Below are 27,954 nucleotides of genomic sequence, written 5' to 3' on the forward strand. Positions count from 1 at the left end.
TTTGCGGCGGGTCAATCTGGCCTGTCCGCGACCAGCCCCGCTCTGGCGTCAGGTTGGCCCTCCCTCCCGCCGGCAGCCCCCTCCTCCAGCAGGGGACGCTTCGGCAAAGGCCGCGGCGGAGGCTCCTGGCGCAGGCCGCGCGTGAGGCGAGCTAGGCCCCGCCCGGGGGAGGGAGGCAGGGCGAGCGGTTGTCAGCGCCGCCGCCAGCAAGGCCCGGCTCGTGCGCGGGTCAGCTCCGTCCCGGCCCTTGTCAGCAGAGCCGGCCGCAGGAGGGCGAGCGGGAAGCCGGCGCCCGGGACACGTCGCGGCTGGGGCCGCCTCAGGTCAGTCAGTCAGCCGGGCCGGCGTGAGGGAGGAGCGGGCGGTGGCATCTCGCGAGGGGGCCTCTCCCGGCGCGGTGCTGCGCGGCTGGGGATGCTGGCGAGGCGAGCTGTCAGGCCCCGGAGCCCAGGGCGGAGTGCGTGGCTCCTTGGCTGCGGATCTTGCCTCACAACGGCCCTGCGAGGCTGGCTGGGCGACGGGGCTGGCCCCAGTGCCCTCTACTGCTCCCCCTCCGGCTTCTCCCCCCTTTGGAGTCTGGGCCCCAGGGTGCTCAGGAGGAAGGCTGGGAGGGGTGTAAATACTTTGCCCTCCCGGGGATCCTGGTGGGAGAGAATGGCCAGGTGTCCCCTAGGGAGGGTGGTGTCTCCTGCCCCTTCTCCTTTTAGCCTGACCTACCTCGCTGGGTTGTTGTGAGGGTAAGACGGTGACTGCCCAGCGTTAACCACTGCTTCCACAGCCCTTCATCTTATTTGCACAATTATGTTATGGGGGTACATTAGGCTGAGGCAGAGACTGCCCCAAGGGTGTTCAGTTAAGCTTCATGGCTGAATAGGAGTTTGAACCTGGATCTTCCCAAGTCCTGTTAGGTATTCTGGCTGTTTTATGCCGCAGCATTAAGAGGATCAATGTAGTGTGGCTTGGGTGGAAGGTAGGAATGAGGTTGTGGGAATAGTGTGGTAGGTTATTGAAGCCGGCACCGTACAGTGGCACTCCTTGTTTTTTAATAATAGCGGTATGCATGCAGCAGCTTGCTCAAAATAGCAACGGTAAAGTGACTTCCCCCCTGTATTGCACCCCTACCCTAGGTTCTGGTTTACGCCCATGAGCAGAATCCTTAGAGTGATTTTAGAACTGTTTTAAATTGTGATTTTAGTGTATTGTTGCCTTATGTCGTTCATCGCCCTGAAACTGCTGTATTGGAGAGGGCAGTTTATAAATTTCAGTAAATAAGTAGTATTGGGAGGAGAGCTATTTTTATATCTAGAGCTGAGGAAATCGGAGATGACTTTGTGTGGGAAAAGTCAATGCACTTAAAGAGTCCCTTTCCTGTTGTTTAGTATGTCCTGCTTTTCTCCCCAGTGGAGGCCTGAAGTGGCTTACTTCATTTTCCTTTCCTTCATTTTACCGTTACACCAACCCTGTAAGGTAGGCTAGGCTGAGTGTATGCAACTTGGCCAAGGTCAGCTAGTCAGCTTCCATGGCAGAGTAGGGATCCGAACCTGCCTCTTCCAGATCCTAGTCTGACACTTTGACTACCATCCTGCTCTATCCATTCCAGGTGTACTGTTCAGGAGAGCATCAGTACTATATTTAGAGATGAAGGAGTTAAAAACTGCCATATTGGGGATGAGAAGAGCTCTCTTTGTTGTCGTAGGGAAGGTGCTTTACTTTGCTGGACTGAAGGGTATCAGTGCCTGTGAAGATACAGAAATTTATGTCCGTCTGGTGGGAAGGAAACATTAAAGTCTAAGGCAGGGATTCCCAACCAGGGGTCCACGAATCCCGCACGGCCCACAGGCCCACAGGAGGGGGTCTGTGGCCTTTCTCTACTTGCTAGGGAAGTGACTGCCTCCACCTGGAGGGCTCAGTGGGTGGGCCATAGGTAAAAATCAAAGGGGGAAGTCATTTGTGGTGTGGTATGGCGGGGTCTGGGCTGACTTCTCACTTCTGGAGACATGGCAGGGAGGCGCGGTCAAGTGATATCACTTCCGGGACTCCTTGAAGCTTGAAAAATTATTTCAGGGGCTCCTCTACGGTCAAAGGATTGAAAAAAGGCTGGTCTAAGGAGTAAACAGGCTGCTTGGAGAGTAAGAAACTGGGAATGTTAGCGGGGCCTGTAGTGTTAGAGGTTTAGTCACCATGGAGGAATAACCTTGGATGAAAATGGCATGTGAACTGGTTGCTCAGAAGATGATGAATAAGGTACTGGAGAATAGGTAATGTTAGGATAACTATTACAGTGGGTTACTGTTAGAGCTTAGGGCAGTGGTATCTTAGAGATCAGTTACTGGTTAAGAGGCAGCTGGGCATTCAGTCAGTAATGGCTGTAGGTAGCTATATGTCAATGTGCTGATTTGTCATGATTGTTTCTGTGGTTCCTTTCCCGGTCACAATGAGCATTATGGAATTAGGAATGACATTTGGTGTGCTCAATTAACTAAAGCAGTGGGTGGGAGGGTGCCAAGATTGTTGACTGGGTGTTGTCAATAAACCCTATACTTAGACAGGAGTTGGATATCGAGACTCCTACACCAGAATTGATTTTGCTAATGAATGTGTGTCATTAACTTGCAGGATGGAGCTTGCACAGCTGATTCCCCCTATGTTATCCAGGGTCAAATTCTCACAGGAGAATGCCAGTTTGCAAGATCCAGGGGTCCCGCCCCATGGATTTTCCTGTTCTTTCTGATATAAGCAATCCATTTGCCACTGATGAACATGATGTAAACACCATAGTGATTTGTAGAGACATACACTCACAGTATCCTTTCATTTGGAGATTTCTGGAAAAATATTTCTGATTAGCAGCATTTCTATTATATAGACAAAAATCAGCCCCCCCCCCAAAAAAAAAGTGAACATATGAACCTGCCAGTAGTCTGCAATGGGAAGTCAAAATGTCAGCGACTGCTTGGTTTAGTTTAGTTTATTAAAATTTAGACTGCCTTCCCAGAAAGCTGGCTCAGATTGGTATACATACAGAAAATATAAAATATGCAGGTACAATAGGTAAAAAAATAATTTTTTAAATAAATGGAGTATAGTATTTCTGTAGCAAAATTAATTTAGTAGAGTACTGACAGTAGCTAGGGTTCTGTAACTGTAAACAGATCAAAGATTATCTAATCTACATATTTATGTAATCCAAATAATTTAATAGTTTCCTGTTATCTTATATATCTTATAATTCAGTTTCCAGATAAATCTAATAATATAGTTCCCCGCATAAAGCAGTACATGATTATAGAACTCTGTGGGGATTTCCGCACCTGTTAAATGTAGTGAAATGTTTACCTTATGTAGTCGTTATATTCCATCCCCTCCACATGACGTCACCAACATCCAGCGTCTGGGCAGTAACTGGCTGGCTACATCCTCCATTTTTAAGTGCTAGTTGGGGAATCGTATAAAGTGGATTCGCCAACCTATTTAGCACTAGCTACCGGAGAGCAACCAGCGGAGGGAAGGTATGGAGGCTCAAGCGTGCTAAAGGCGCCTGCCTCGTCCCACCCTCGCACCCACCTCCCTCTCCCCTGTTCCCAGGTACGGGAATTTCTTTTTTTTAATGGCTAACTTACTGGAGCAATGAAAAGGCAGACAAGCATGTAGGCAATGCCAGAAATAATTTTTTCCCAAAGTTGTAACACAAAGCATGTCTCTTTAAAGTTCCACCCCCTGATCAGGAACAAGATTAATTTTTAAAGGTATCAAGACTTGTGATTCCATAAGGGGTGGCATTCAAAAAGCACTATGCATCTATGATTAGATTAGGGATTCTCAACCTGGGGGTTGGGACCCCTTTGGGGGTTGAATGACCCTTTCACAAGAGTCACGGCAGGGCAAGCAGCTTGGCCTGGGGGACGCTGCCATTGTTGCTGCTCCTCCTGCAGGTGCCTGCACTCGGCCACCAGCCGCTCCAGCAGTGCCTCCAGCGCAGCGCAATCTCCCGCCAGGTGCTCCAGGTGACAGTGCAGCTTGGTGGGACAAGAGGCAGAACTGAACTGAGAAACTCCAGAAAGAAAACTAATTTATATACAATCATGTATAATGGATCTTCACGGCATTGGTCAGTTTCGGTTTAATTTCTGTGAAAGAACACTTGCATAATTTTATGGTTGGGGGTCACGACAACATGAGGAAGTAAAGGGTATTAAAGGGTTGCGGGATTAGGAAGGTTGAGAACCACTGGATTAGATGCATAAGCGTTTAAATGGAGAAGTATGGATTAAAAAAGAAAATAGCGGGCATGGCAGGACCTTTAAAACTTGGAGAAAGGGGATTGGTTGTCTGCACTGATTGATAGGCAGAAGAGAGTAGTGTATAAAGCACGTTGCTCTCTTCTGCCAGCAGCAGTTGTGGAGAGTGAGAAGTGTGAAAAGGTGGCAGACAAGAGCAAGACAGCAAAAAGGTGAGGAGGGACTGGGAGGCGCGATAATACAGTATTTTTACCCATGTGCGGAAATGCCCTGTATTTTATGTGTGTGTTGAATCAAACGGATAGTAAGATTTATTCCTATTTCTGTGTTTGTGTATTTTAAAGCAAAAAGTCAGTATGTTTAAAAATGTTAGTAGAGCAAATCATGGGACAAAAGTTCCTTTAAGGTGATGGTATTGATACTTAATGTAATTGTTTAAAAGTTTATTTGCTGACTTTTGAAAATGTAGATCCAAGATCCCATTTTTTAAATGCTAAATTCCACAATATAGTCTTTATGCTTATGGATGGTATAGGTTTGTGGAACTGAGGAAGAAGAATCTGAAGCTTGATCTCTGATCCACATTAAAGAACACTTTTTTGGTATAGTTTTATGGAGAACTTTGCTTCTCATGGCTTATTAATTTGCCTGTCCATAAAGTTTTCATAAACTATCAAATCTGGTGCAGTTATTTTGCCATCAAAGCATTGGGAGATCTTAGCCAGATTTAGGAAGAGGTCATCCACTGAGCCAAACATTTAACTGTTTTCTCATTACATACTCTTCATCCATGTTCCTATGCTTGTTTTAGTTTAAGAAACTTGATAAGAAGTCACTTTGCGTAGCTTCTGCTTACTTAATACCTTCCACTTTTATTTAGCTTGTTTATTCAGAAATTGTTTTTTAATTCATGTGTGATTTCAGCTCAGTACTGGCAAAGAAGCCAATTTTTTGTGCTTAGAAAGTGTTCAGTTCATTCTATCTCCTTCTGTTCTTCCAGGCAGTGCAATGTCAGCAGCAGAACCAAAACCAACGGAGGATTCTCCATCACTGATTTCATCCAGTTCCTTTGAGGCAGTGGAAACAGATACAGCGAATAAATATGAGCCGGTTTCTCCACACTGGTTTTATTGCAAAGTAGCAGATTCCAGAGAAAGGTGGATTCCCTTTAGTGGACAAGATTCAGAGAAGTTAGAACATTTTTACCAGTCCAGTAAGTTGATGGGGAGGGGAGGTATCTTCCTGTACTGGACCAAAGATTCCAGACTGATAATCTTTTCCTGCACTATATAATGCATTTGAGGAGTTCAGAGGTATACAAAAATCCTCCATCACCTAATGCCCACCTTTGCAAAATGTCTTTCTTAACCTCTTGTTTCTGGGCTGCACAGTTTAGTCAGACTAAGAATGTCTTAAATGAAACAGGTTAGCAAGATTTATGAATGTTCCAAGCTTAAAAGCCCTGATGGTTTGTCATAACTACCATTAGGACCGGAAGCCTTTATTGTATTGTGCTCTACTAACTTTTGATCTCTAAGCAACACTGAAAAGTATGACTCACAGTTACGAATGCCAAGTGTTCCAAAGTTGCTGCTCAAAAACAAAGGACTGTGAACAGCACGTGCCTTATACTTTGTACCTTTATGAGAGAGCTATTGGCTGTTGGGAAGTGTGCAGATGTGTGTGCATAAAGTGCCATCAAGTCTCAGTTGACTTATGGTAACCCCAGCAAGGGCTTTCAGGTGGGACGCAGAGGAGGTTTGCCATTTCCTCTGCAGTTCTCTTCGGTGGTGTCCTATCCAAATACTAACTGGGCTGACCCTACTTAGCCTCCCTCCCTCCCACGTTGTGTAGAGCAGGGGTAGTCAACCTGTGGTCCTACAGATATTCATGGACTACAATTTCATATGCAAGCATAAAAAGATGCAGTATTCCAACAGAGATGTTTTGTCTTCATCTGTAGAATCTGTGTGCCCTGATCTGAACAGCCCAGCTAGCCCCAACCTCATTAGATCTCAGAAGCTAAGCAATGGTCAGTACTCAGATGAGAGACCACCAACAAATAGCAGGGCTCAACAGAGGCAAGCAATGAAAATATACCTGTGAATGTCTCTCATCTTGAAAACCCTAGAGGTATAGGGAGGGAAATTTAGCTGAAGTAACATGGAAAGGCAAATATGTAGGGCACAGTGTCTGCCCACATTCATTTTGAAGACATTTTATATTTTCAAAGCTATGGCTACAGCTTCTTTATAAAAAGAAAACCAAGAAATATGTAGTATTCTACACTTAATGTTGTATTTTAGCAAAAGGCTCATTTTCACAGAGACTGTTTTTGAGGTCATTTAAACAGATAGTGTGAAGTGATAATTCTTTGAAGGACGTCTAAATGTTTTTTTGTTTTAAAAGCTGATATTACTATTAATAACCACTATATCATGTTGAAAAATAAAATCCTGTCTTTATAGGCTACTAGAAAATCTTGCACTTTTGTTCTCCACACGGTAAAACACATACAAGAAATCTTTTAAAAGTTTTTTTTCCCTTTTACATTTTTATTCCTGTTCATACTGAATGTCAGGTGAAGTTGCATGGAATCTACTGAGGCAACATTAAGATAGCCCTCTGTTTCTGTATTAGCTTTTGAATTGTGTACTCTGGAACTATTTTGGGTGACTAGAGGATTTCCTCAGAGTATGAGTTATGAGTTCTAATCCAGTCCCTTATTTCTGGATGTTTTATGCTATCTATAATCTGCCTTGAGTCTTGGTGAGAAAGATGAAGTAAATAAAGAAAATGAAATGTATCTGCAGCTTAGTTCCTCCTTTTATCAGACTCCTTGTATTCTACAGGTAAAAATTGTGAGGAGCTGGTTGTTCCCACAGAAGGGGGGAGATACGATGTATATTTGAAGAAGAGGCTCCGCTGTGCTGTCTACTGGGAGGAAGAAGACTCTGAAGTCAGGCGCTGTACTTGGTTTTACAAAGGAGAAAAAGATAACAAATATATTCCATACTCTGAGAGCTTCAGTGAAGAGTTGGAGGTAATGCTAATTAAGGACACCAGTTCTGTCCCATCATGCATTTTTCTTATCTCCTTGAGCATATGCAGCTTCATAGTGCCACAATCTGAGCAAGCTCTTTGCTATTCATGTCTTTTCAGTGAAAGCTGGAGAGAAGTACTAGAGGCCTATTGATTTGATTTCAGCTAATATCCAAACTACCACCTTTTCCTTTCCGTGTCAAATAGTGAGATTTTCTCAATTCTAGGCATTCACACACAAGTCTTCTTCACTGTTTACATTAGTTCTTCTCCAAGACCTATAGTTTCTTCTGTGGCAGATAAGCCTTCTTTGTCTGCTGTCTGTTTTATTCTCACATATGGAGCCTGTTTGTAAACTGAAGAATTTTTTATGCACAAATTGAATCGAGATGGAGAAAGAATAAGAGCATTAATTTGATGCACGGTGAAATAAGCTCTAATGGCTGTTGTGCTGTAGAAATGACATATTTACATATCTGCATACCATCTCACAAAATGGAATTTGGGCCGTAAATACTACACACATGATCTCATTAGTGTACAGAATGATGAGAGCCCATAATGTAGAGTTGACTCTTAAGTAAACACAAAATACTACCTTCAAATTTAAACAAAGTATGCATTCCAGATGAAGGACCATTTATTTTTCTCTTTTTAAAAAGTAGCATAATCCTGCTCTTAGATTTGGGGGGAAGGGAGCATTTCCTAAGTGATTTAATAGATCATCTGCTGTATGATGTCCTTATTGAAATTTCTGAAATTAGTGAACAATTTTCTCTTGTCATATGGTTGGGACACAAATAAACATTCATGGTGACTGCTCCCTCAGTGAACTGTCATGGCAGTATGGCAGACCAGGGTGGTTTGTGTGGTGGGAAATTAGCTGGGATTTTATTGGCTGGGTGCTTGACATTGTAGTTATAAAATTGTTTTTTGTTGTTGAATCCATAAGTGCGCTCTCCAGCTAAGGAATAATTAAATTTAGGTCGCAATCAGATGTGTTTGCACTTAGGACTCTTTTACTTCCAAGTTGGTATGACCTAAACTAATGGTCCCCAACCTTTACATTGATTGAGAAAATACCTAATGACAAAAAGATCAAACTGACAATGATTAATGTAATATTTCTTCATGGACCCCTTTCGATAATTCCTGGCCTCCCCCCCGGGGTCTCTGGCCCCAGGTTGGGAGCCACTGACCTAAACAATGAAGGGGTCTCTGAAATATGTTTGACTTGTTAAAGATTTTTTTCCTCTTTAGTCAGCATATATGATCTGTGTCACGCTAGATGAGTGGAAGAGGAAACTCGAGTCCCCTTCTAGAGAAATAATAATATTGCATAACCCAAAGGTAAGTGACTGTCTTGCACTGAGAAGTTCCTTAAATAAATATTCAATTATGACATGTAGTTTTCCAACTATTACTTTACATTTTTTTACTGTATTTTAGGATCTTGGAAACCTCTGTAAAGAGTTTCTCTTCTTCCTAACTAGTAGATTTTAGGATCTTAATTGTTTGTGTGTGTTGTCATTGGGCTTGTTCTAGCCTTGCAAATACATTCCAGTTTTTAATATATGTTAGTACAGAAAGATTCCTGGATGGCTTGTGGGAAAATAATAGTACATCTTACAATAGAATTTATTGGAATGGGGTGGAGGTTGCTACCAGCATCAGTACTTGTTTTTATACTCAAATTTTCTTCGGGCTCATCTTTTGTTGATGGGAGCCTTTAAATGTGATTATTTGTACTTGCTTGCTAAACTACTGCACTTCTAACCTGATTTATTTTGGTGGTTCATTCAAGCTGATGGTACATTACCATCCAGTAACAATCTCTGATGACTGGGGTGCAAGTCCCACAGAGCAAGGCCGACCAAGAACAGTGAAGAGAGGAGTGGAAAATATCTCTGTTGACATCCCTAGTGGTAACTGAATGTTTCCGTCCCAGCTTTTGTGATTGTGACTTGCTTTATTTCGATGTAGTTTTATCCATGGCATCTTGATTGAAATTGATTAATTAAATGGCTGCAATATTTTTTCCCCAAAAAAGTAATGTGATATGTCAGATTTTAAGAGAGAACAAAATTCTTACAGATGTCTGCTCAAAATTGAAGAGATTATAGATAATGTAAATAGATATCTCTATAATAACCTTTCTATTGTGATCTTAAATCGCTATAATAATTTACAATTTGAAATTACCAAGATTTCATTTTTTTAAAGTTATGATTGTTAGTTTGAACCAGTATTTTCTGTGAGCCATACATTTGAAAAATATCACACTCATTTGGCAGAGTTCTGAACTACATGCACTATGTAAATTCTCTTTTTGTTTCAGGGGAGCCTCTGCAAATAGATCATTTGGTTTTTGTTGTGCATGGAATTGGACCAGCCTGTGATATACGGTTCCGTAGCCTTATTCAGTGTGGTACGTGAAAGAGGAGGTGCTGTTTTTTGTCCCAGACAAGTCAGATTTAGTTGTAGGCATTCAGAACATTTCTGTGCTGTTCTATGATGTAGCTCGCAAGACTAAAACAAAGAAAAAATGGAAAACAGCTAAAGTAATAAAATCCAGGGATGGGCACCAAATAGTCCATAAGCTAAAATCCATCATAACTTTAGGGGTTTGTGTCCCTCCAAACCAAGGTTTGGGGCAGGTATCTCCTCTGAACATTTCCCAGACATTTTATCTAGTTTGGGGGGGGGGGGGTAGTGCCATTTAAGCCTAATAGATGAGCAGGGCACTCTGCTCTAAGCCATTTAAGTTGTACATTTAGAGGAAACTGAAAATTGTTTTAGAAGTGATTAGATATTTTCAGTGTACTTTTGAAAAGGGTAGATACTCTTGCACAGCATAGCTTTGAATACTCTAATCTGAGAATTAGAAAGAGCTGAAACATTTTACAAAAGGCAAATGTAGACTTACTGCAGATATCACATATCAGGGGACTTACTGTACTGAAGTACAGTGATGTAAATGTTCTGGAAATCCATGGACCTGATTCAGTGAAATGGATACTAATGTCCTTTTTCAGAATTGGAGTGCTGTTCCTTTTGAAGACAGATTTCCTTAGCTATTTTCACTATAGCTCTCATCTACGGTATGTTGTTGCTTTTGCCATCAAGTCACAGCTGACGTGGCAACCCCATAGAGCAGCCTTTCTCAACTTTTTTACTATTGAGAAACCCCTGAAACATACTTCAGGCTTTGTGATCCCCCAGAAGTGATGTAATCATGCAGAATATGGTTGCGAAGCATAGCTGTGTACATGCCCACCCAGAGTCCTTCCTCTTCCCACCCTCTCCAGGCCCATCATTGGCTTTTTTTTTTTTTTGGGGGGGGGGGGGTTGGTAACAATTTTAAAAAATATATTAATAAATAATTAATTCCCACCCATTTGGGAAACCCTTCCAGGGGCATCAAGAAACCCCAGAGTTTCACAAAACCCTGGTTGAGAAAGTCTGTCGTAGAGTTTTCAAGCTGAGAAGTGGTCTGTCATTGCCTGCCTCCAAGTCATTACCCTGGTAATCCTTGGAAGTCTCCCATCCAAATAGTACGCAGCGCTGACCCTGCTTAGCTTCTGAGATTGAATGAGATCAGGTTATCCTGGGCTATCCATATTGGATATCATCAGTACTGATGCATAGGATTACATTTCCCTACAGACCAGTGCATTTTAAAAGCTCCACTGTCTTTAAAAGTTCTGGTGGAACATTTTGGTTTTATATGGTCATAGCCTTTTTTCTATGCATTATCACCTAGTGCTGCTCCGTACATGTTGCAATGTCAAATTCAGGAATGCTTGTTTTTTTGTGTGTATAATTGTTTCTCAGAAGCTTGGCAGTGTTTGGTTTCCAGTTTGCCTCATTTCCTACATGAACTGGGTAAAAATAGTCTGATAATAGTCTAATAGCAGCATAATGACTTCTTGAGTACCTTGTGAGTTGATTGGCAATGTCTGGCTGCATTTGTGAGAACTGCAAAGTCTTCGGATTCAGGAGGTGGGCTGAACGCATTGATTTGCGTGTGGCGACCATTGCTGTTTGCACACATGAATTTGGTATAAATTTGTGTGCAAGCTGAATAAGATTTAATTAATTTCTCGCCATGTCGTGCAGCGTATAGTGGCTGTTTCATTCCCACTTGAAATTGTTTTTCAGTCGATGACTTCCGCAATGTATCCTTGAGCATGCTACAAACGCACTTCAAGAAAGCTCAGGAGCAACAACAAATTGGCCGAGTCGAATTCCTTCCAGTCAACTGGCACAGTACTTTACATACTGGCGTGGATGTGTAAGTAAATCCTGCAATTTTTCTAGCAAACTTTCCTGTGACTGCATGCTGTCAGGAGTATTGCTATTAACTCTCTGCTGTTTCATAGAGTACCTGATCTATGCTCTCTGTCAGGATGATATGGACATATTTATTTATTTAGTATTAATTTTTTTACCCACCACTCTCAGAGTGCCAACTCATGGCAGGCTACAACATATAAAAGCCCTACATTAATAAACCCCCATTAAAACCCCATTAGATCCCATTATACAACCAAAAATAGCAGCATGGCGGTAAAACCAGTCCCTTCCCCATAACGATACACCTGTCAATCAATTCCCCACCCATGATGGTTCAAGCCGATGGCATGACTTTCTATTGGGAGGGGAGGGGAGGGCCCTGCACTGGCCTCAACCATAGACCTGGTGGAAGAACTCCATCTTACAGGCCCTGCAAACATGCACACAAAACTGCCTTATACTGAGTCAAGCTTTTTGTCCTTCAGGATCAGCACTATTCAGATTGGCAGCAGTGGTACAAGATCTCAGACACACAGTCTCTCATATCACCTGTTGCCTAGTCTGATCCTTTTCACTGGATATGCCAGGGATTGACCCTGAGATCTTCTGTGTGCCAAGCTAATGCTCTAGCCCTGAGCTGGTAGCCCATGTGCTCTGGATCCTTTGTGTACCCTGACTCCATGCAACATATTTGATAAAGATGTTTTAAATCTATGTGGCATTTCTGCTGGTTCATTCTTTATACTTTTCCCATGGCAAGTTGTTCTCCCATCCTCTGCCTTCCTACCAGGAATAGTAGCGTTGAAGCCATATAGGCCTTCTGGCTTAACCCCCTGCTCCATGCAGATTTAGCCTAAAGCATCATTTACAAGTGTTCATCCAACTGCTCCTTGAAGACTCCTCATGCAAGGGAGATCACTTCCCACTGTATCTCTCATTGTCAAGAAAAATAGCTTTCTCAGTGAACCTAAATTTCCCAACCTAAATTACTTTATTGAAGCTAGTATTACAGTTTCCCCAGAAGGTTAAATAGCAGCTCTTTGGAGGAATTTTGGGTTGGGAAAATGGGGACAAAGCAGAAGTCCCTTTTCTCTATGGCCCCAATCAAAATTGAACTCCCACACCTGAGAATTAAGTGTTCACCTTCCAGTGCATGTGAGATAGGAACTGAACTTCATAACATGTGAATTGCCCTTCAGCATCCCTTCCTCAACTCTCTTAAGATGTGGCTCAGCAAAATAGATTAATATATTTGGATCTGATATAGAATACTTAGGGATTCATGATGGCATTTTACTCATATTGAATGGGAAGCACGGTATATGGACAGGGGATCTGGCCATTTTTTTTTTACTTTCCTGACGCACCATTTATTACTTCTCAGGCACAAGCTTGCAACGAAGCTTAAAGTTTATTCAGAGAAATAGACTAATATGGTGGATAAGGAAAAGCCCACAACATTCAAAGAAAAGCTTCTCTGTTGCAATTAAAACCTACTCATTCCAGATAGAAGAAACAACGGACATTCTTGACTCTTGTGGAGACGACCTTGAATCTACTGCATTCCTCTTAAGCCTAATGGGCTGACATTGCTGAAAATGCGGTGGGGAGGGTTCCTTTTCTACTGCCTTCCTAAAAGGCATCAGAGCACTGCTTCACGGTCAGGTGTTTTTTAGCCTAACTCACTTTCAGGTGCCATTGATCAGCATGAGAGAGCTTATCTCCTTTGGGATGAAATCTCCACACAACTTTAAACTCTACATGTCCAACTATGGCTACTGGCAAGCCATACAAACATGTATCGTTGCTGTGTGACATACGTGGTAGCTGTTGTATTAAATATTTTGATGTCATGTTCATCTCAGTCCTACGCACGTTTATTTGAAAGGCCACTAAACCCAATGTGACTAATTTATACTTCTTGGAATATGGACTACAGCATTTGTATCTACCTGTATTTTCAGGGACATTTGTATTAATCCTGCTACCTTGAAGGAAGCTTCTCTGTAACGAAATGAAGTTTCTGTGGCACATCATGAGATTTAGAATCCTGACTGGAAATGAAAGTGAAAAATAAATGATTTTTCCTCTAAATGCCCTTTTCTGCTTTGCCTTCAGGGATTTGGAAAGAATCACCTTGCCAAGCATCAACCGCCTGCGTCATTTTATCAATGACACTATTCTGGATGTTTTCTTCTATAACAGCTCCACCTACTGCCAGACCATTGTAGACACAGTTGCTTCTGAAATGAACCGCCTTTATCTGCTCTTTTTGCAAAGGAACCCTGAATTTAAAGGGGGAGTTTCAATAGCAGGTCACAGTTTAGGTATAAATCTCTCTCTTTTCTCAATACATGTACAAACGAGTGAGCTTGCATGCATGTTAAATGTTCCATTTTATTTGGGTTTGGGGGTCTTTCTTCTGAGACGTGGTGGAACAGTGCGGGCTAGTTGAGTTAACAGATTAAGAGTGAATCATTATCCTTCTTTTCTCTCTCCTTCCTCCTTTAAATTGTTAATTGAATACAGAGATTTGAATGACTTCCTGAGACTTGCCATCCTGTAGTCTCTTTCTTTAAAGCTTTAACACAAAGCTGTCATTCAAGACAGTTGTGTTTTGGTTTTTGTGGCTAAGTATCAAGAGATCTAAACACACCAGCCAGAAATACTGGCTGTGTGAAAGTTGGTATTATTTTGAATTCTAATCTGTGGCTTTAGAATTCTGTGTTGAAATCTGACCACAAATCTGCTGCTCAAGTGCATGGAGATAACTAAAATTTGCTTCTGCTTGCTTAGTGTTTTAGGTGCAAACTCCCTCTCCAGCCAGTCCCCACCTTCCTCAAACTTTGATTTTTGAATGCATTTTTGTTCATAGCTTTAGGATCTTTGTTGTAAAACTCAGACCACTGCCATAGCTTTTGTTTGTTAGTTGGTTTGTGGAATCTAGAACTCTGATGCAATAAGGTCTAAGATTGCAGTTCCATAATTTAAAAAAAAATAGAGAAGGGAGGAGAAGAAGCTTGCCAGGCATTGCTGGCCTCTTTGAGACTGACATCCTGCTAACCATTCTGTGTCTTTTTATTTAGGATCACTTATATTGTTTGATCTTCTCACTAATCAAAAATGTACTGCAGAGAGAGAAGATAATAGCAAGGTACGTTGGTGCATGTAGAAACAGCTTCTGGATTTAAAACAGGCCTTTTGAACATCCTATAGCTGTGTACAGTATCATCTCTATAACTGCTGTTCTGCAGATCTCAGAGCTGTATGCATGTTCAGCCAGATAACTTTGAAATGTTCTATGTACCAGTGACAAAGTTGGCAATTTCCCAGAGAGATACTGGATTTGAACAAGCCTCTGACAAATGAATGCTTCTTGCCTGATTTTTATTGGTACTTTCCAGGAAAACAGGAAACACTGCAATCATGCCAAAACTAAGCACTTAAAAGCCTGGTATTGACAGTTGAGATTAAAACATGTATTTAATTTTCCCACTGCTCCCTCTTGAATTTTACATTTCAGTGGGAAAGATTTAAGCATGTGCTGAAATTGGCTGCATGTGCTGAAATTGGCTCCGTGGTGTTGATTGAATCTTGCCCTAAATTATTAACTTCCTAGGGACAATTAAACTAACTGTGTCGTTTGGTAATAGAGTACTGCTCATTTTAAATTGCTGAAATAAAAAAGAGCCTCAGCAATTGAGGTTCAATGTGATCTTGAGTCAGGGATGAATCAGTTTCTTGTGGACTGGCACAGACATGTAACAACACTCAGTGATTTTCCAATGTTGAATCATTTGTATTGTTACAGAAAAGTTTTATTTCCAAAGGGATACATAAACCATATGAGCCTCTTGTGGCGCAGAGTGGTAAGGCAGCAGACATGAAGTCTGAAAGCTCTGCCCATGAGGCTGGGAGTTTGATCCCAGCAGCCGGCTCAAGGTTGACTCAGCCTTCCGTCCTTCCGAGGTCGGTAAAATGAGTACCCAGCTTGCTGGGGGGTAAACGGTAATGACTGGGGAAGGCACTGGCAAACCACCCCGTATTGAGTCTGCCATGAAAACACTGGAGGGCGTCACCCCAAGGGTCAGACATGACTCGGTGCTTGCACAGGGGATACCTTTACCTTTACCTTTGCATAAACCCTCCTATGATAGTTGTGTTGCCACTATGGCTTTTCCCCTTCTTCTGGGCCCTAGCTTGGGCCTGCCTGGAGCACTGTCATTTTGTCCTCTCAGTGACCAGTCTCACAGAGAAAATTATGGATGTGAGTAAAAGAAGATGCCATTTATAGAGCAATGACATTTTTACAGCAGAATATATATTTTTTTGGAGGGGGGGAGAATGGGGGGCACTCTTCAAACCTAGTGAATGCATTTTTGTCCTTGGATATCAGCATCATGGAAGAACCAGGCATTGCCTACCAGACTAAATTTTGTTCAGACTAACCTGTTGTAAGTATCCTGCCTCCCCAGCAGTCCTTAATGTACGCCATTGTTCTAGAGCACAGATTGAAAATCTCTGCTTTCCATGCCAACTTGTCTGTTATAGAATCTATATATTATTAGCCACCCATGGCCACCATCCTTGGATACTTAAATCCATAGATCAGGGCTATGTGCCTGCTAAAGATATTTTTCTGTGCACTTGGGGCACGTATTAGGTATGCAGACAAATCTAGAAATTAAAAAAAAAACATGCTCAGTGAGGTGTTAAATCTTTTGAAAATTAAATTAGTGCTTACTTTGGCAGTCGGCAGTGGGACAGGGGAGTCGTGTTAGGCTCAGCAGTGGTGTAGGTCAGAAGCCCTGCCAGCAGATGCTCAGATGGAGCCTCTGTGGTGGAGAACACTGGCTGCTGCTCCAGGCCCAGATGAGATCTGAAGGGAAGGGAGAGAAAGAAAGCCTTGGTGAAGCCTGCCCAGAGCAGCTGTGGATGAGTCGCCAAGAGAGGAAAGAGGGGAAGGAGCCCTCTCATAGCATCTCCAGATGAGCTGCTGAGAACGGGGGATGGGTGGATGGGAGGTGCGGGGTCCAGTGCCTGCAGGAAAGCCTGGAGAGAAAGTGTGGGGAGAAGCTTAACATATCCTTGTTGATTATATATTGCAGGGGAAGATCAATAGCAATGGGCAAGCTGACTTTCAGGGCTGCTTACATGCCACTTCTGACCTTCTCATTGAACAATCCTTGGTAAGCAATCAGGGAGCTCCAGAATTTCCTGGAATGTCTTTAAAAAATTGGCTTTATGCAGTCACAGTTTGTATCGGTAGCAAGACCTGAACTAAATGCAATCCATATACCACAGCAAATGTGGCATGTATTGATATAATTGGAAGCCACCTTGCCTTTCCTTTCTTCCACTTTTGGGGTGGGGGGGAAGTTGTGGGGTATTTAATTAATTTACTTACTTATTGATGTATTGATTCATGCATTCATACTTGGATTTATATAACCACTCTGGATAGCTGGCTCTGGGCAATTTACAACATGACAACAATCTATCTACTGGACAGCTAAGTCATGTTGGGAACAGAAAGAACTGGTTACCCTGGAGATCAATCAAGTTTGGAAGACTATGTCTGTCTCATGAAGGCAGAATGTTGATCAGCTGCTCAAGCAGTTTCTGTCTTTATGGAACCTGAGTGTCCAGTAGACCTTGAGGCTCTCAGACTGTGTTAGAAAAGTGCTGAAGTACTGTTGGCTGTTTCCGCAGGGATCCTGTATGTCAGCATCCAAAGAAGAATCGATAAAGGACATCTTGAAGGAACTTGAGCTTTCTGAATATTATTCTGTGTTTGAGAGGGAGCGTGTGGATAGAGAAGCACTGGTAAATTGACATGACATGATGTCTTGCTTTGTTCCTTCAACATGGAAGTGGTTTCTCAGAGAAATATTTGATGGTGTAGGAATAAGGGGGGGCAAATCTTTGTCTGTGTACTTGAATTATCTTGGCAGATGCAAGAGAATCGGAATCTGAAGTTGTGCTGCTCTTCTCTCCTTGTAGCAGCAGTAGTTCTCTATGTCTTGTGCATTAATGTGACAGTGATATATTGCTGCACGGCCTTTACTGATTGTGGTGGGATGATGTCTACATAAGAGTCCCTGAGCCTGAGCTTATAAATATTTCTGTGTTTTTTAAAAGCTTAGGAGTCCTTTAGAATCAGTGGAATAAGCAATCAGCTTATCCTTGTCAAAAGAGAGAAACAAAGTAGAAGCTGGAGTGTCCCTTGTTTCCTTTGAATTGCTATTTATAGCAAAACTTGATCTTACATACAAGGTTCTTGTAGCCAGTTGGGAGCCAGTTTGGTGTAGTGGTTAGGAGTGCGGACTTCTAATCTGGCATGCCGGGTTCGGTTCTGCACTCCCCCACATGCATCCAGCTGGGTGACCTTGGGCTCGCCACGCACTGATAAAGCTGCTCTGACCGGGCAGTGATATCAGGGCTCTCTCAGCCTCACCCACCCCACAGGGTGTCTGTTGTGGGGAGAGGAATGGGAAGGCGACTGTAAGCCGCTTTGAGCCTCCTTCGGGTAGAGAAAAGCGGCATATAAGAACCAACTCTTCTTCTTCTTCTTCTTCTTCTTCTTCTTATTTTGCAGGCTTTGTGTACAGAAAAGGAACTTAAAGAGATGGGAATTCCTTTGGGACCTAGAATGAAGATCCTGCACTACTTAAGGAACAAACACAGCAACCAGGTATGCTTTTTCTAATAACTGAAGTTCTTTCAATTTTACTTTCAAGGTCAAAATAATGCATGCATATTTACAACAGAGCAAAAGGGATATCGAAATGAGGAATCAGTCTTCTATATACAAATCAGTTGTTTCACAGCTTCTAATTCTCTGTGCTTAGGCTTTGGGGTGATGTTCTAAACTTTTCTTACAGAAGTTATGGTTTCTTTAAACTGAGAGGTTTCCTTATTGTGTTTATTTCTCACAACCCTTTGTTTTATTTTGATCTTTTGTGCATTCCACTGAATTACCCAGGCTCATGGAAAGTGGGCACTATCCTAGTGTCACCACATTCTGCCTTCCTGGATGAGCCAGTATCCTACTGGTGCACTGTTGACATGCTGAAAGTTAGTAATTGTACTGCCCTGGCATCTTTGCAAGGTGAAATTCCTGTCCCTCAGCAGCCTCATAGGTCAGGCAGCTCTGGAAGCATAGTGTTGGCAGAAATGGCTACAGAAGAAAGCTGTCTGACTTTGTTGCAGGATTCCAGACGAGACAAACGTACAACGGCTTGGGAAGATGGAGATGTCAGACCAGAGGCACCCACAAACATGAAGTCAAATTGTCAGTGTCTGGATGTTGTGACAGGACAGGTAACCCTAATCCTCCCCCAACAACCACTTTATTAGAGCTGCTTTATTATGTCAGCTGTTTATTAAGGGTGCTGGGGTGAATTTCTTCTTTCACACCTTTCATGTTTTAATGTCAGCGGACACATAGTTGAGTGCAGAAAAGGGCAGTCGGATCAAGTAAATGGAGCTCTCCTGTGAAAATAGAGAAAACAGCTTTCCTATTCCTGTGTTCCATTTGAGATTTCATTTTGTTGTCCCATGTTCAGTGCAGCTGGCTATGGCTGGATTTCAAGATCAGACTGTTTTCTGTGCTGATCTGCTAATGCATGTGGGGCTTTTTTCTTTTGCAGAATGTTGACTAAGAGGAAGTGAGGGGACACAGTATTAAAATGTCTCAAGTTATATACTCTCTGGAGAAAGAAATCGAGTGAACCTCTTTTTTTCCTCTCCTATATTAGAATTTGGGGGTAACCAATCTTAAACAATAAAATCAGACAGAGATATTCATTTTCCTAAAGCATACTTGGGTTGGGAGTGAGATTTTTGCTTTGGGTGGCTTGCTAATGGCCTTCCAAGAGGTATCTCTGGCCACTCAGGATGCAGGATAAGATGGATCTTTTTGCCTGATACAGCTGGAGGTGCTCTTGTGGCTCTTCAACACACATTGTTTTTTCTTTACCAAATAGTCTGTTGTGCTTAAACTCTTCCAGGTTTCTGCCAATTACCCTCAGCTGATCTATAAGCCGCAGATCTTCTTTGCCTTTGGGTCCCCTATTGGGATGTTTCTCACTGTACGAGGAGTAAAAAGGATTGATCCGACATACAGCCTGCCTACCTGCAAAGGTTTCTTCCATGTCTTTCATCCCGTATGTATCACCTGCAGCAACCCCCTCAAAGTGGCACTCATACATGTGGTGCATAATCAAAAACACACTAAATGAAGAGAACGTAGTACTTCTTTGTGGTTCCCAACCCTTGCCTTCCCTTTCTCCTTCCCCTGCTGGGTCTTAACTGATGCAGGGTCTTAACTGATGCAGGACCCTTTTGCTTCTCACCCCCAATTAAATTAAATTAAAATAGGTAGAGAATGTAAAGCATGAACATCAAATTTTTATTTTCTTAAATGTCATTTCCAGTCCACAGTTTCGGATTCCTATTCCTGTGTTCCATTTGAGATTTCATTTTGTTCAGTGCAGCCAGCTATGGCTGGATTCCAAGATCAGACTGTTTTCTGGGCTTATCTGCACTATTGATACACTGTAGAACATTAACTTTATTAAAATATAGGTGTGCGGTGGACAAGGTAGGAGGGATTTAGTATGTGGCTATAGCAGAGGGTTTTTAGCCCTTTCAAAGACCCCTATGTTGGTTGATAATGTGGGATATACTTTCCCCCCCTAAACTCAGCCCTCCCCCTGCTCTGAAGCAAAACTTGTTCTACACAGGGAGATCTTACAGACATCATGTATTCTCCATTTCATCCCTGAGAGAGAACAAATTGAGATTAGGAAAATGATGTGAGAGCAAAAAGTTAAACCCTGCTTCTCCACGGGCTGCAGCCCCCTTCCACAATGGGGGCCCCACAGCAATTGTTTTCTCCAGGCAAATGGCAAGTTGTTCAGAGCCTTTTTAAGAGAGGGGCTGGGGAGGAAGATTGTATCCCTGATCTATGCAAATCTATGAGGGACTGCCTGTCGCCCTATGTGCCCCGCAGGGCTCTACACTCTGCGGGAGAAAACCTACTGATCGTTCCCAGCCCCAGAGAAGTGTGCCTAGCCTCAACCAGGGCCACGGCTTTCTCTGTCCTGGCCCCCACCTGGTGGAATGAGCTCCCGGGTGAGCGGCGGGCCCTGCGGGAGCTGTCAACATTCCACAGGGCGTGTAAAACGGAGCTCTTCCGCCAGGTCTATGGTTGAGGCTGGGATTGGCGAGGAAGAACATTGCCCCCCTGGGGAGTTTGAAGTAATCACCATCCCCCTCCATCCCCCAATGCCCTTGTTCGGGTAGGGGAGAGTGGTATTTTCCGCCGTGTTGGGTATTTTTATAGTCTTTTAATGGGGGTTTTAATGGGGGATTTTAAGACTATTGTTACCCGCCACGAGTCTGTAGGGAGTGGCGGGAAATAAATTTAATAATAACAATACATGCCATATGATGTTTTATGCTTTCTTCTGTAGTTTGACCCAGTGGCATACAGGATTGAACCCTTGATTGTCCCTGGTGTGGAATTCGAACCTATGTTGCTTCCTCATCATAAAGGCAGGAAGAGGATGCATTTAGGTAATGCAGAGACTGTTCCTTCTGCAGGCCATGTCCTTTTGAATGGTTGTCCCAAGAAACGTATTGCCTTTTCCGGTCGTGTTTGAATAAATTCATACGAATGTATTCTGCCCCTCTTGGACAGATGTTTGTGTTTACTCAAATATTAATCCTAAGTGTTTTAGCTTTCGTTTGAAAAGAAAAGCCAGCTTTTCAGGGTTTCAAAATGCAAAAAGCTCTGAGCTACGTGTCAATAAGCAGGGACTAAGCTCCCAAAGAGGTTTTCTAAAAAGTTTGTCAGGCTGTGGGTACAAGTTCCCAACCAAACCATGACAGGCTGAAGGCAGATGTATCTTCTTCCAGGAGTACATGTGGGATTTTCAGCTATGGGATAAGTTCTGATTTTCCTTCCCCACTTCACTCTATTTTTGTACGTACCTTGCTCCACTATGCATATCCATCTCTTCTCCCCTGCCCACTTCTTCAGTCAAGCTTTTATTTATTATCCCCCCACCTCAGGTAATTCGGCCGTTTGAACTTTTAAACTTTTGAGGACTATTACAAAATTGTAAGAAATTGAATCATGGAGCAGGGCCCATAGGAAATGACTGGCAGTGCAATCTCAAGAACACTTAGGGTTGCAGTGTTAATGAGGGTTGGAAGGCCCAGCCATTCAGTGAACTGCACAGCCAGGCCTGACTCACTTTGCAAGCTTTACAAATGCCCTGGAGGGATGAATGCAGATTGACAGCAGATTTGGTGCTCAAGATCTCAAAAGTAGTGGGTGCTGATTCTGGTAGCATGGGCTCTGCCTTGAGGAATGTACCTCTAAGTGGCAGGTGGAAAGAGACAGCTCTTGAGGGATGATAAGTATCCAGTTTCCATGAGACCCTCTGCATCCCTAAGAAGATTCTTCAGATTAAATAAGAAGTGTCCTGCTGGATCAGATCTAGTACAGCATCTTGTCTCACACAGTGGTTAACCAGTTCCTCTGAGGAGACTGAGAGCTTCCCCTGATATTGTCTCTTGGCTCAGGGATTCAGAGGGTTAGTGCTGCTGAATGTGGAGGTTCCCTTCAGTCAGGTGGATAGTTGTGTTGATCTGGACAATTTAATTCTGGGTCTAAGCTTTTGTGAGCATACACAAAACGTATCTAATCAAACGTGCATGCGAAAGCTTATATTCAGACTCACTGATAGTCTTGTCCTCTGTGAAGCTTTCTAAATCCCTTGCAAAGCTGTATTCATCAGATGAATGCACCTCTTCAAACTGTTGCCTACTGTTTCTTAGCCTTGCCTCTGGAGAAACTGTGTGGAAGATGCATCTTGAAACGAAAGGAACCCCCCCCCCCCAACACACACACACACACCTGCAGTTACACATTTCAGTAGCTTTTGATTGGATGTAAAACGTTATCTTGGATCTGCTCCAGGGAAAGGAGAACAGGAGCTGGGCTAGGAAAATCAAGTGTATACGTGTGTGTAGATGACAATGTGACTGTGGGGGGAATAGGGTTGAGGGAGCCAATGAAGGGGATCTGTAAGATGTCTGAAATGGCTAGAAGTTGAAGCGAGAAGGGTGAGTGGGGTGACGGGAAGGGAATGCGCGTGCCGGTATGCTGAGATAATTCCTAGATTGTATGTGAGCCCCTGCTACATTCAGTTTGCAAGACCTTTTCTACCTCCTCTTACAGAGCTGAAGGAAGGCCTCACGCGGATGAGCACCGACATAAAAAACAACTTGCTGGGCTCTTTAAGGGTAGCCTGGCAGTCATTCACCAGGGTCTCGTTGCCAGCTGTGGAGGCAGGAGCCACTGGAGATGCGGAACAAGGATCAGAAACTGAAACCAGTTCAGAGAAGCAAAGCGGTTAGTGAAGGGGGAAGAGGGAGGTAGACCCTGCAAGCCAAAGGGAAAGGTGTTCGATATGTCCCCACAGAGTTCTCTGTCCATGTTTCAGGCAAACTTACAGTGGTGCCTGCAGGTGTTTGAATTTTTAAACTGGGCTGTTTGAACTTGCCCACATTTTTTTAGCTGTATGAAAGCTCAGACTCTTGGCTCACAGTCAATGGAGTGTGTTGATGCAAACAACTTTAATTTGGAGATGTCTGAATGATTTGCATAATGTTGAGAGTTGTACTGAGGCTTCTTTGGTACCAGATATGGGCTATTTTTGTTGTCTCTTAAAAAATGTTCCTTTAGGATTTGTGCTTTTTATTCCCTAGGCCTCATCCATCAAGCTTTTTGGCTAAAATTGCAAATCAGTTGGTTCTGTGGTGTAGAATCCTTGCAGTGCCTGATACTATTGGATAGTCGGGCTTTGCCCTACCCAAGCTTGGAAGCCATGTCCTTTTAGCTGCGTCTGTTTACTTCACTCAGATGAAAAACCTGAAGAACCAGCCACACCAGCGAGAGAAGAACCCACCGTGATTAATGTGGGCATGCTTAATGGGGGCCACCGCATTGACTACGTGCTTCAAGAGAAACCAATTGAAAGCTTTAATGAATATCTGTTTGCACTGCAAGGCCATCTCTGCTACTGGTATGTAATGGCTTTTAAATGGCTTCAGGGAATCCTCATGGGTAGCCTTCTGTTGAACTTCAGATCATTTCAAAAATTGGGATAACGCCCAACAGTCCTGGAATAGAGTAACTTTTGCTGCTGAAGCGTTTGGGTCAGAAAATGAGGCATGTTTACTGATGGGTTTTCTCCAGTAACTTGTTTTTACAGCCACAGTTTCAAGTAAGTATCTGCTTTTCTTGGCTGCACCCAACCTCTTGAAGAGAAATTGGGCTGAGAGGCAGCACTGAGCAACTGAACTAGAATCATAGAATCATAGAGTTGGAAGGGGCCAACAGGCCATCTAGTCCAACCCCCTGCTCTACGCAGGATCAGCCCAAAGCATCCTAAAGCATCCAAGAAAAGTGTGCACCCAACCTTTGCTTGAAGAACTCAGCGGGTCTCTGGATTTTTTAGGCACGTCCAATAATCTGTGTAGCGGAGCATCTTTCATTCATCAAGGTTTCTTTTTTTCTTTTCAGTGGACAATGGCTTTGTTAAGTCTAAAGGTGCTGACTTTTAATACTTAAAAAACCTGAATTAATAGGACTCTGCAGTGGTGGCCTGTGTGTAAAATCCCACTGGCATGTTAGAGTATTTTTGCTGCTTTGAACGAAGACACCAAAACGATGGCAGGAACCAGCCGCATCTAGTTCCATGCTGGCCAACCTGGGGAAAGGTTAAGTTTGGGTAAAGAGGCATGTTTGCCACTTCCCTTGCCAGAGTTCCTGCCTTTGAAATCCCCAGTGATGAGTACAGCAATACTAACTCCTGCAACTTCTCTTTCCCATCTACCCTCCTTAGTGGCTGCAGGGCCACACCTGAGCATTTATGAAGCTGCCTTATACTGAGCCAGACTCATGGTCCTTCAGAATCAGTACTGTCTCCTTACACTGGCAGCAGCCCTCCAGAGGTCTTTCACACCACCTGTGACTTGATTTTTCATAGGGATGCTAGAGAGGGAATCTTCTGCTGCATGCCAGGCAGATGCTGTACTAGAGCTGCAACCCCTCCCCAGGTGATGGTGTGGTTGTCTCAGCCAAGTGCAGAGCCTTGCTCTCATTTCCATGAGTGGAGGAAGGAGCTGGACAAAGCTGAGTGCCATGGTAGGAGAACCCCACAGATTTGCCTTACTGTGTGCTGAAGACTAGATTGTTTTGTCGCATCTGTCTCAGGTAGGCTTGCCACGTGCTTTTACATGAGACAAGCGCTCATGTTATTCTGTTTAATTCCCCATTCCTAACCTTCAGGGTGTCGGAGGACACAGCGCTGTTGCTGCTGAAAGAGATCTACCAAACGCAGGGCATCAGCCTGGATCAGCCTCTCCTGTAAAGCCAGATGGACACGCTGTATCAGTCTAGTTACCAAATGTAAGTCATCTTGTTTCTCCTCCAGCTCTTAGATCAGCCAGTTCAACATGCCAGGAGTTTCTGAAGTTTCAGGAAACTAACCAGGCTTTGTGTGCTGCAGTAGGCTCACAATTTTTTTCAGCTGCTGAGCTCCATGGGGTTAATTCTACTTCTCCGTATATTTTAATAGATCTCGGTGTGGGTACTGAGTGAATTTTTGCCCAGCTGTATTCAGTCACTCGGGCCTTTGAACAGAGTTAAGAAATTTGCCACTAAACTGGAACATGATGGGGATGAGGATGGGGGATTGGTTTTTGTCCATGATGTGGCAAAGGGTCAGATGGCCCCCAAGGACCATTAAGAGTCTCAGACATATCATCCTAAATACATTACAGCAAGGCAATAAATAACATTGACCTCAGAATACTTCCTTCCACCTATCAGCATTATGCTGTTTTTCTTCTCTGTAAGTAGCCTCTGTGGCTCATACTTTCTGATGGCACAGGGGAGAAAAAAATACCATGTTTCCAGAGGGACGTCCTGTTCTCCTGATTGTATCCTGCCTTGTCTATTGAGAGGGTGGGCAACTTAGCTTAAATTAATGCAGAACATTTATGCAAGTGCTATCAATGTATTGTTTATTGAGTTGTAGGTCATTATGACAGATGTGTCTGGTTATTTGAGCTTGTTGTTGAATCTTGGAAGAGTTCCAGCAATCTCTCATACCATTGTTGGATATATTCAGTATCCTTCCCTGATTGCCTTGACCAGTCCCTTCCTACTTGCATTATTCAGAGTGCTGTGAGAATCCCCATTCCTTCTCAATCGCTTTTTCATAAGTAAAACTGCTATAATATGGCTGATCTTTCCTGTTTCCTCAGATGTATTCCCAAGTGGAAGCTTGTCAAGGCTTCCTGTCCACCGCCACCTCTCATCTGTTGCTGACGTGCCCAGCATGCTTCATCCCCACTGCCTGGAGCTCTGGAGGATTCCTTGTCTCAGTAACAGTGGAAGTGTGGAAAGCGTTTTTGGTCTCACTTGCCTGACTCATACTGTACTCGTTGCTCAATGACTTTCTGGGCTGCGCCCTCTGGCTTAGAGGCAGGTGTGTGTTAAGTTGCAATACCAGCTATGTCGAGTCTAGGACAGCACTAGACGTGGCTAGAAATTGGTGCTAGAACTTCACATCACCACTTTGGTTGGAAACCTCTGGGATGAGAGAGCAGCATTGGTTAGGACGAGGGTCACGTTTGAGTGAATAACTTCTCCTAGTGCGTCTGTGTGGGGGCATATTTATAAACCTTTGTTCTGTAGCAGCACTTGGATATTCAAGTATTATGATTTTGTTTTCTGTGGTGGATTTATTTTGTTCTGTGCCCTTCGTTGCTGCTGCTTTGCCCAACAGGTGGAGCTACGGACCAAAGCAAGACGCTCAGTAAATCCAAATTCCTGCCTTTCTACAGTCTGTTCTGCCCTGCTGGCTAATGCCAGTTGTTCCCTACAGCAACTTTGCTGCTAAGGAGGGGGGATGCACAAGATACTTCCCTAAGGAGAAGCTGACAGCAGCATGGAAAGCTTCACATTAGCTTCTTCTTTTGTACAGCCCCCAAACGTAAACAGTTGAGTCCTCCAGTTATGGGAATGTGAGCCTGCTGCCTGTGTGTGAATTCATTATACCTATATAGCTTAAGCACACCAGGATCAGCATGAGTTCCACTGTGTGCTTCTTAGTGCAGTGTGTGGTGCAAGCAGCTGTTCTGCGAGGCGGCCTCGGAGTTGTCGTGAGGCTCCTGGGGTTCGCTATGCACAGACACCTTTTGTTCAGCTGCAACAAGAAGAGCACATCTTGCTCCTAGAGTGCTGAAAAGAGAATCCAATGTTGGTAGAGAAGTTATGTTGTGAGGCATGGCAATGATCAGTGAGTGGCCAACTGTGACCTCCTTAGGGAAGGTGTGGATCAAGGGGAAGAGCAGGGTCACTTACCGTACGCAGGCTTCCTGCTTTAGGCAATAGGTTGCCAGATGTAATTCCTGGTGTGTGATGGGGAGTCCCAGGGAGCAGCATGGAAGAAGCCTAGCCTGTGCTTGCTTTCACAGAAGGAGGGGGTCAGTGTCCTTTTGGGAACACAGCCAGCTGCCCATTAGGAGACAGTTCGTGTAACCAGGGTGGTACTTTAGAAGGCAGACCAAGTGGCTCCTCTTGGCTGTAGGGAGAAGTGTAGCAAATCTACTGAAATAGGGCTGGGCTTTCATATGGAGCACTCTATGCTGCTTCGTATGCCCACACTGGTGTCTGCGGCCTAAGTCATAAACTGGGGACCATAATTCAATTGCACAGCTCCCGCCTGCACACTAGACCGTAATCTTGGCACAACCGCTTGGTAACAGAAGTGTTCCTTGTTAACAGGAATTTTGTCACATTTCAAGGAACCTCTTCAACAGGAACAGTAGCCAGCAATGCGTTCCTGGGTGGGTGGGGTTTTTTTTTTGGGGGGGGAGGGGGTTCACACTGTATACCCTTTGTGTACTTTGTATCAAAACATCATCTCCCACGGGTTGTTCTCCTTTTGTGTTTGCACTGTTGTCCTCCCCTCAGTCCCCACTAGTGCTTCAGCTGCGCCTGAGCAAGAATGGCACTCAGTGAACAAGTTCTAGGTTGGAACCTCTGCTGGGGGGTGGGGTTGGGGACGGATACAGCAAAGACTCCAGCCTTGGCAAGTCAGGGCACAACAACAGCTGTCGAAATTTATGCACTTTGTAAAATGTGTCTATTTTAAAGTTATTTAATCTCTTTTCCAGTAAACATATGGCTTTGGCCTATTTCTTCTCTTCTACAAGGAGAATGCTAAGGTGTATTAACAGTGTATTAAATGGTAATGACTGGGGAAGGGACTGGCAAGGCCACCCTGTA

The 27,954-nt window shown here is 43.6% G+C and overlaps 1 protein-coding gene across 5 annotated transcripts; it reads left to right on the plus strand.

Annotated features, from left to right (window-relative positions):
* The first annotated feature begins 24 nt into the window (after positions 1 to 24).
* Positions 25 to 27,886, plus strand: DDHD2 (DDHD domain containing 2). Of its 5 annotated transcripts, XM_077305485.1 has the most exons (21): positions 30 to 323; positions 3,933 to 4,108; positions 4,393 to 4,450; positions 5,239 to 5,451; positions 7,091 to 7,281; positions 8,541 to 8,630; positions 9,085 to 9,205; positions 9,619 to 9,708; positions 11,442 to 11,574; positions 13,695 to 13,903; positions 14,663 to 14,730; positions 16,685 to 16,765; positions 17,289 to 17,402; positions 18,175 to 18,270; positions 18,789 to 18,899; positions 19,589 to 19,744; positions 21,056 to 21,158; positions 22,831 to 23,004; positions 23,515 to 23,677; positions 24,946 to 25,065; positions 25,926 to 27,886. In XM_077305485.1, the coding sequence occupies exons 4-20, from the start codon at positions 5,247 to 5,249 to the stop codon at positions 25,025 to 25,027; spliced, it is 2,187 nt and encodes a 728-aa protein (XP_077161600.1). In that variant the 5' UTR covers positions 30 to 323; positions 3,933 to 4,108; positions 4,393 to 4,450; positions 5,239 to 5,246; the 3' UTR covers positions 25,028 to 25,065; positions 25,926 to 27,886. The 5 variants fall into 5 exon arrangements, 4 of the variants coding, with proteins under 4 accessions (XP_077161598.1, XP_077161600.1, XP_077161601.1 ...); XR_013225812.1 differs by lacking the exons at positions 4,393 to 4,450; positions 25,926 to 27,886 and adding an exon at positions 25,444 to 25,713 and having other exon boundaries at positions 25 to 323; positions 24,946 to 25,149; XM_077305483.1 differs by lacking the exon at positions 4,393 to 4,450 and having other exon boundaries at positions 28 to 323.
* The last annotated feature ends 68 nt before the right edge of the window (positions 27,887 to 27,954 follow it).

This window comes from Paroedura picta, chromosome 12, assembly GCF_049243985.1.
Source record: "Paroedura picta isolate Pp20150507F chromosome 12, Ppicta_v3.0, whole genome shotgun sequence".
NCBI lineage: Eukaryota > Metazoa > Chordata > Lepidosauria > Squamata > Gekkonidae > Paroedura > Paroedura picta.